This window comes from Aquarana catesbeiana, linkage group LG02, assembly GCF_042186555.1.
Source record: "Aquarana catesbeiana isolate 2022-GZ linkage group LG02, ASM4218655v1, whole genome shotgun sequence".
NCBI lineage: Eukaryota > Metazoa > Chordata > Amphibia > Anura > Ranidae > Aquarana > Aquarana catesbeiana.
Window position 1 is genome coordinate 52,526,939 of NC_133325.1, and position 9,535 is coordinate 52,536,473.

General features: G+C 43.3%; 1 protein-coding gene across 1 annotated transcript in view; it reads right to left on the reverse strand.

Annotated features, from left to right (window-relative positions):
- The window catches only part of LOC141126867 (kelch-like protein 35), a 29,163-nt gene extending 19,909 nt beyond the window's left edge, over nucleotides 1-9,254 (reverse strand). The window contains exon 1 of the mRNA XM_073612884.1: nucleotides 9,044-9,254. Within this exon, the coding sequence (XP_073468985.1) occupies nucleotides 9,044-9,081 (38 nt within the window). The 5' untranslated portion in view covers nucleotides 9,082-9,254. The remainder of the gene's footprint in view (nucleotides 1-9,043) is intronic.
- Nucleotides 9,255-9,535: the final 281 nt, after the last annotated feature.

A 9,535-nucleotide genomic window follows, 5' to 3' on the forward strand; every position in this document is an offset into this window, starting at 1 on the left:
AAAGTGCAGGTGCACTCATTTTTTCCAAGAGCTTATTGAATGTGTTGAAGCTCTGCTGATTTCCAATCCAATCCAATCATGTGCAAGCAAAAATGCATTTTTTTTTTATTCCTTGTACCCGATTGGGTATTTTTCAGCTGCACCGCATTCACTCTGGGGAAATTGGGGTTGATTTACAAAGTGTAGTTGCCCTCTGCAAGTGCAGTTGCTCCAGAGCTTAGTAAATGAGGTAAAGCTTTACCCAATCACGTGCAAGGAAAATAAAAAAAAAACAGCATTTTTACTTGCACATGATTGGATGATGGAAGTCAGCAGAGCTTCTGCTCATTTACTAAGCTCTGGAGCAACTGCACTTGCAAAGTGCAACGTGTATTTGCCTTTAGTAAATCAACCGCTAATTATTGCAAGAAAATAAGAAAGAGAGATGAGCAATTGCTCTATACAAAAATCTGTATGGCAGGCTCTACTTATGTGCTTGTTATCAACAAGCTGCTTATCTCAGCGAATATTTGTATTTTCACAGCCATATCTCACATGTCATTGTTTCCATCTCAGACACATGTCACCATTCCTGTCTGACGCCGGGCTCACACACGTGGCGTGTATTGCAGACAGATGTGGTTAGACGTGTTTGTGTGACCGGAGAGAAGCTGAGTCCTCTGAGGTTACAAGATGAGCCAACTCGCTGTCTGCCTTGAAGAAAAAGGGAAATGACTTTAGGTGAAATAGAGGATATTTTCCATGTCCTGCAGAGTTCACACGGAGGGGATTTCTACAGATCTTCCAACATGAGACATTGCACAAACCACGTCTTTCCAAATGACCAGCCCGCCGTACAATACTACATTTGGGCCCTTGCACAACGCCGTCCGCAGGATAACGTATACGTGAACCCCCACCTTTCTAAAACAACCTTTTCCGTTTAAAGTGACACTAAAGGTTCATTTTTGAATTTTTTAAAAATAACAAACATATCATACTTACCTCCACTGTGCAGCTCGTTTTGCACAGAGTGGCCCCGATCCAGAGTTGCCAACTGTCAGTATTTTTACTGGCAGCCAGTAAAAAATGGGCACTTTCCTCTTGCCAGTAAATGCCAGTGACAGGAAAAGGATGCCAGTAAAAAATATGGCTGTGATGCTCTGAGCCGGCCGAGACCATGAGTGCCTGCTACAGTGCGTTCAAGCAGTGCTGGCGGGGGGGGGGCGGGTCTGGTGGAGGCAGTGCCTGAGCATGTCATGTGATGTCATAGTGCAAGGGAGCTGAATGAAGTGGCTGGAGGCTCATGTGTGGATCTGCGGGATGGGAGCAAGGTAAGTCGGGAGCGGGACTGTCAGTGCTGTTTGGAATAGAGTAGACTAAAAGGAGAGAGACTGTCACTGTGACTCAGGAGGGGATGTGTCGGTGAGGTGTCATCACCTGTGCTGCTGCACACTGCTGTCAGTGTCACTGTGTGTAGCCTAAATACTAAAAGTTCCAGAGAAAACTGTAATTTTATAGCGTTTGGAAATGTCAGTAAAAACTTGGCTGTGCCAGTAAATTTTGGGTGTCATGTCGGTAAATTTCAATCTGGTGGGTTGGCAACACTACCCCGATCTTCGTCTTCTGGGGACCCTCGGCGGCTCCTCCCCACATCAGATATTCCCCTGGGAGAAGCGCTCTCCCGGGGGGGGTTACCTTGCAGGCGCGCTCCCGAGTGCAGGACTCGGCCCCCCCCCCCCCGGCGACCGCGTCACTGGATTTGATTAACAGCCGCGGCAGCCAATGGCTGCGCTGCTATCAATCTATCCAATCAACAGCCAAGAACCCCGGGCAGAGAGACAGCGCGTCCCCGTGGGACAAGTTCGAGGGTTCAGGTAAGTAAAACGGGGGGCTGGGGGGCCGGTCACTGACAGGTGTTTTTTCACTTTAATGCATAGGATGCATTAAAGGTGAAGAAAACCTCAAACCATTACAACCCCTTTAAGGGTCAGTTCACACCACATGCAGTCCAGTGCGGTTTTATTTTTCTTCATCAAAAACGCATGGAAAAGTAGGTTGTATGGTTTTCAATGGCATAGTTTTAGAGCTGCACGATTAATCGTTAAGAATCATTATCGCAATTTTTTTTCCCGTTGCGATCTTGACATAGTATTTTCCGATTCTTTCTATGCAGAGAATTCTCTCTGCTCTGCTAAAGCCGACAGCCATCAAAAGAAAGGAAAAAAAAAACAAAAAACCGGGCAGTCTGCCAAGAATCACAACATTCTTTAGCAGTGGAACTTAAGTATAAACATTGTAACGATTTGTCCTTTAGATCAAGGGAATACACTTTGGTGTGTAAATGAGGGAAGTTTACCACTTCAGTCCCTGAAGATTTGGCTGCTGAATGACCAGGCGATTTGGCACTGCGTCGCTTTAACTGACAAGTCCGCGGTCGTGCGGCGTTGCACCCAAACAAAATTGACGTCCTTTTTTTCCCCACAAATAGAGATGTTTTTTGGTGGTATTTGATCATCTCTGCAGTTTTTATTTTTTGCGCTATAAACAAAAAAAGAGCGACAATTTTGAAAAAAACACAATATTTTGTACTTTTTGCTATAATAAATATCCCCATTTTTTTTAAATTAAAAAAAGCTATTTTTTTCTCAGTTTATGCCGATATGTATTCTTCTACATATTTTTGGTAATAAAAATCACAATAAGCGTATATTGATTGGTTTGCGCAAAAGTTATATTGTCTACAAAATAGGGTAAAGATTTATAGCATTTTTATTATTACTTTTTTTTTTTTTTACTAGTGATGGCAGTGATCTGCGATTTTTATCGGGACTGCGACATCATGGCGGACACATCGGACACTTTTGACACATTTTTGGGATCATTGGCATTTACACAGCGATCAGTGCTAATAAAATGCACTGATTACTGTGTAAATGTCACTGGCAGGGAAGGGGTTAAACACTAGGGGGCGATCAAGGGGTTAACTGTGTTCCCTCTCTGTGTTCTAACAGAAGTGGGGATGGGACTGTCTAGGGGAGATGACAGATCGCTGTTCATGCTCTGTATGAACAGCCGATCAGTCTCTTCTCCCCTCAGAGAACCGGAAACTGTGTGTTTACACACACAGATTCCGGTTCTCAGTGTGTCACAAGTGATCGCATCGGCTCCGGGGGCGAGCGGCGGCTCGCGCGCACCCCTAGTGGCCACAGGGTGAAGCAACGTTACATAACATTGTTTCGCCTAGCCGTACCATTCTGCCGCAGTAAAACTGCGGCGGCTGGTCGGCAAGTGGTTAAACACTAAACCTTTTTCTGACATTTGTTGGTTTCAAGTTAAAATCATTTTTTTTTTTTGCTAGAAAATTACTTAGAACCCCAAACATTATATATATATATATATATATATATATATTTTTTTTTTTTTTTTTTAGCGGATACCCTAGAGAATAAAATGGTGGTTGTTGCAATATTTTATGTCACACTGTATTTGCGCAGCAGTCGTTCAAATGCAATTTTTTGGGAAAAAAATTACACTTTAATGAATTAAAAAAAACAAAACTAACCAATAAAGTTAGCCCAATTTTTTTGTATAATGTGAAAGATTTTACGCCGCGAGAATCATGATCTTTTTATTCTAAGCAAAAAAAATTGTGATTTTCATTTTGGCCAGAATTGTGCAGCTCTACATGGTTTACAAAAGAGGGAGAGAAGAGGGCGCTCTGGTGAGGCTGGGTGTCCGGTCCTTTGTAGCAGTGGAGAGATGGCACTGAAGGCAGCACTTTGTAGAGAAGAAGCATCTCTGGAGGGTCAGAAAGGAAAGAGAAAGGCACCTCTCTAAGTGCAGTGGTTAAAAGATTTATTACAGGCACAATGGGATTAAAAACACTTACAAGATAGTAAGAGGTCATAGGCATAAAATGATTAGTCCTCCTGCGGATCGCTGCAATCCTTGTCTGTCTGGGGGAGAGAGAGCCGTCCTGCAGCTGTCAGAGTCCCTGGTGACATGGATTGGCGAAGAGGTGAAGATGCGATGAGGTCTGACGAAGGAGCTGTGCGTGCTCCGAAACGTGTTACCGCCCACGACCTTCACCGGATGTTACAGCGGCCATTCCAGCTTTGTTCCAGAACCCGAGCTGCCTCATCGCATCTTCATATGCCTATGACTTCTTACTATCTTGTAAGTGTTTTTAATCCCATTGTGCTTGTAATAAATCTTTTAACCACTGCACTTAGAGGCGCCTTTCTCTTTCCTTAAAAGCATAGTTCACACCAGTGCTTGCAATTCCTGTGCGTTCCAGTTCCAGAAAAAAAAAAGTAGCACATGCTGCATTTTTCCGGCACTTTGCTGTACTGGAACGCTGTAAAACACATCAAAAATGCACTGGAACGCACCTAAACTCACAAAGAATGCAGTGGAACACACGTCCTTATTTAAGGTTTAGAAGAAAAAAAGGGGGAAAAAATACACTGGACCGCATCAAAAACACATCAAAAATGCACTGGATCGCATCAAAAACGCGTCAAAAATGCGCATGCAGAAAAGCATCTGGAACGCATCCAGACTGCATTTCTATGGTGTGAACTGGCCCTAAAAGGGAAATGAAAAGCAAAGTATGTGTGTGTATATAGATATATCACACACACACAAACACACTATATTACCAAAAGTATTGGGAACAGGTTAAATGAAAATCTTTACATTGTAAATATATACAGTACAATGTATTCATCATGCTGTAGTTACATTGTAACCATTTACGCAGTTACACTTGAAATCCCTGGTGCCCAACCTGCAGCCTGAGGACAGAATGTGGCACCTTTGGTATATGATGTGCGGCCCCAGGACCTCAACAGACTGTAGCGGGAACATTGATTAGGGCAATAGCATTCATCTCTACTAGCCTCATGTAACATCTTCCCAGTTTACTACTGTCTTTAAGCTCATAAGTTGACAACCACTGCTTTAAATTGTCTAGAGGCATGGAGCCAGCTATTATTGATCCACGGCTGCGATCTACGACTGCAGTTACCAAAGTGATACCAGGGACACGTAGACCCTGTTCTGACCTTCGCCACAACATAAATCAACATCGCCATGTCAGAAATGGCGCACTCCACTGTTCTCATACAGGGGTTGGTTTACTAAAGGCAAATAGACTGTTGCACTCTGCAAAGTGCAGTTGTTCCAGAGCTTTATAAATGAGGTGAAGCTTCACTTTGCAAAGAATACCCAATCACATGCAAGGAAAATAAAAACATAGTTTTTGCTTGCACATGATTGGATGATGAAAGTCAGCAAAGCTTCTGCTCATTTACAAAGCTCTGGAGCAACTGCTATTTGCCTTTAATAGTTCAACCCCATAGTGTCCGCCTTAGCCGTTCAATAGTAATGTGGACTTCACTAAAGCCCCTTTCACACTGGGGCGGGAGGTGCGTCGGCGGAAAAGCGCCGCTATTATTAGCAGCGCTGTACCGCCGTTTTAGCGGCGGTATTCGGTTTTACCCCCGCTAGCGGCCCGAGAAAGGGTTAAAAACCACTGCAAAGCGCCTCTGCAGAGGCGCTTTGCCGGCAGTATTGTCGCGCTGCCCCATTGATTTCAATGGGCATGAGCGGTGAAGGAGCGGTGTATACTAGCAGGACTTTTTTTCCCGTTCTGCTAGCGCACCACTCCAGTGTGAAAAACCCTCGGGGCTTTCACACTGGAGACACAGTAGCGGCTGTTTCGGGTCGGTTTGCAGGCGCTATTTTTAGCGCAATAGCGCCTGCAAACCGCCCCAGTGTGAAAGGGGCCTAAGGGAGAAATGTCCACATTGGCACAGCGGAACATCATCACTGACACTACTCAACGCAAAATAACACGGTAAAAATACTCAAAGGCAAAAGATGAAATGGGCATAAATCTGGTAAATTTGGTAAACATGACTGACCAATTATAGTGTATGAGAACTAATTCATTGTTGTATAGCATTGGGTTTCCAAGATGTTTTTGCTCCAAAAAAATCGAGCACTAAGGGGCCTGCTCAGTGTATAAGTATTCAACTGTATATATGCCCCAGCAATAAACCCCCTTTATTTGCTCCCTTTTGGTCTATTAAATACAATATTTGTCACATTTGTTCAATAAGTGCAAATAAATACCTTTTGATCCTGTCAGAAAGCGTATGAGCTGGTGACCTCCTGTGCTGTCTGCCTCTGCTGACTGTTATCAGTTTGCATTGTTCCCAGCTATCCCTGTGAACTACAAAGCACCTCCACCCAATGTTAAGGCGGACCTTCAGTCATTTTTTCATCTTTCCATCTATTAAATCTTCTGCTCTTGTTGTTGTTTTACCTTTGGATAGTAAAACATTTTTTACCTGCCAGTAAATACTTCAGGTTTCTTGTCTGGTCATTAGCCTAGGCTTATGACATCATGCACAGCTCTCTCTCTCTCACTCTAGTGAGAGTTTTCCAGGAAAGGAGGGGGGATGAGTCACAAGAGGGCCAATGAGAGCTGCAGAGCTGGAGGTGTGTCTGTGTAAATCCAGGAAGTGAACAGGCAGGAGCTTCAGCTGCCCACAGTTAAAATGGCTGCAGCCAGACTCAGTGGAGGGAGATTTCTGCAGCATATTTGGCAAATACAGAATCACAGTATATATATATAATAATATGCAAAGTGGTTGGAGGGAAGCTTCAGAATGGCAAAGATGTTTTTATTACAAATTATGTGAGCAGACTGCAGTTCCTCTTTAAGGAGAGGAGGACGGTGTTCTTTGGTCCGTCTCCTCCATTCAGCACAGTGAGTGTTGTCAGCATAGGACAGGAAGTGTGTTACTGGCAGGATCTCCAGATGAAAATAAGGGGAGGAAAAAAAAGCCAAATGTAGCCACCACATCTAAGATCTGGTAAGCTGCGCTAGATCTCTTTTTTTTTTTTTTTTGTCTGTGTTTTGATACACTGCGATGTTCAGTCAAAACAACTGCGCGTGTTTATGCAAAAGAGCTATCAGAGGACAGATCTTCTGACCACCATGTTATTTCTATGGCAAGCCTTAAAGATCCCCACAAACATAAAAGAGCAGACCCTAAACCAACTAAACCAAGCGTTCGTGTTTATAGAAGTGTTGCCAAGACAGAGGCTGAAGAAAGATTGCATCTCTCTGTAAATGCAACTGTGGGTATGTGGGTGAGTTTTCTTTTTTGCTCCAAAATTCACCATTTCACATGGGCTTAATCCTTAATATTGAGGGATATACTGAGGGGCATATTAGACTCTATGTTTATTGATTTAAGATGCATGACAGTATACCATGAAGGTTGGTTATTACCGTATTTATCGGCATATAACACGCACTTTTTTCCCCTTAAAATCAGGGGAAAATAGTGGGTGCGTGTTATACGCCATTCCCCCGCCGATTGTGAGCCTTTTGGCGGCTTTCGGCCACTCTCGGCGGCTTTCGGGAACTCTCGGCCATTCTCGACGGCTTTCGCCCACTTTCGGCCATTCTCGGCGGCTCTTGGCCTTTGGCGGCTTTCCGCCATTCTCGGCGGCTCTCGCAGTCCCGCGTGAGCCGGCGAAAGCCGCCGAGAATGGCCGAAAGCCGCCGAGAGCGGCCGAGACACGCCGAGATTGGCTGAGAGAGGCCGAAAGCCGCCGAGAGCGGCCGAGACACGCCAAGAATGTCCGAGAGCGGCCGAAAGCTGCCGAGAGCCGCCGAAAGCGGCGCCATTTTTAAATGGCAGCTCTGCAAATGACACAGGGGCAAGGCTGCAGATTGACACTCACAAGGCTGCAATGATGGACAAGACTACAGATGGACACTCACAAGGCTACACTGACAACGCTGCAATGATGGACAAGGCTGCAGATGGACACTGACAAGGCTACACTGACACTGACAAGGCTGCAGATGGACACTGACAAGGCTGCATTGATGGGCATTTAAATGTAAGTTTTTTTCCTTAAACTTCCCTCCTAAAAGTTTTTTTCCTTAAAATTCCCTCCTAAACCTGGGGTGCGTGTTATACGCCGGCGCGTGTTATATGCCGATAAATACGGTAGTTAGGTGTTTTTGATTCTAATACAGTATATTTGATTTATATGCTTTCTTGTAGATTATTTTCTGACCTAATATACTCCTGAAGAAGGGGGTAACCCCCGAAACATGTAGAGTGTGTAACTGGAAGAACAAATCTCCGTGTGTAACAGCGCGGGATCATTATTATATATATCTTCCAATTTGGGTCAGGCTAGTGGATGCCCCATGATTAGCAGCATCTAATGCAATTTATCTATTATTGAAGGCCTTTTATGATGTGTGTATTTGTGTATAATAATTTTATATATTTTTGTCAATTGACTGTTGTAAGTTTATACCGTACCACGAGAGTCCATGTTGCCCCCACAACTGTCCAAATTTCTAATTAGTAAAAGGACGAAGGTACATTAATTCGTTCATAACAAGTAGCGTTTCCATATATAAAATGACAAGATATAAAAGTAGAAAGAAAAAAAAGGAACAAAGGAACACAAGAGAGAAAGAAAGGGAAGGAAAGAAAAAAGGAAAAGTGTACTGTAACATGTCAATATATAGGTAAATAATATCATTATTGTAATAATATAAGATATAAAAATGATATCTCAACTAATATAACTAACTAACTAACTAACATAATACGATAGATAGATAGATAGATAGATAGATAGATAGATAGATAGATAGATAGATAGATAGATAGATAGATAGATAGATAGATAGATAGATAGATAGATAGATATAGGCAGGTTCAAAATATAGATAGATCAAACAAGAAACAAAGAAAATGAAGAATAGGTCACATATTATCAATATCAAAATAAATAACAACATAATATAAATATGTAATAATGTATGACATAAAAATATAAGTAAATATAAATACAATAGATAGATAGATAGATAGATAGATAGATAGATAGATAGATAGATAGATAGATAGATAGATAGACCCCAATCCTGACACAAAGCCCAGGAATAATAGGCTGTAAGCCCCGGTGTGATGCACAAAGACAGACACAATGAGTCGGTGACATGTCCCATTACCTGGGTTGGGGGGGTCGGGCTGGTTCGGCGTCTCTCATGCTGTCGCGGTGTAGTCAGGTGAGTACCATGCACCTGTATTTGTAGTGGATGTGCAGGGCGGTCCAGGGAGGTGACACTGACACTTCCAGAGAAAACAATTATCTGTTCTTCCTGCTGAGGATAATGTATTGTGTCTCAGCTGTGTACAGTGTATGTAATGTGTGCGGGGGAGGAGGAGGAGGAGTTGGCCCAGTCCTACACAAAGAAGGGGGGGGGTTCCCCTCCCCGGGGCTCAGGCTGCTTTACATACACGTGATTGTGGGGGAACCCTAACTCTGTCCCCGCACAGACACATCCAGCTCAGAGTACACTGTGGGGGTTTTTTTGTGAAACCGGAGAGTGCAAAATCTGGTGCAGCTCTGCATAGAAACCTATCAGCTTCCAGTTTTTATTGTCAAAGCTTAAAGTGATTGTAAAGTCTCTTTTTTTGTTTTGTTTGTTTGTTTAACCTCC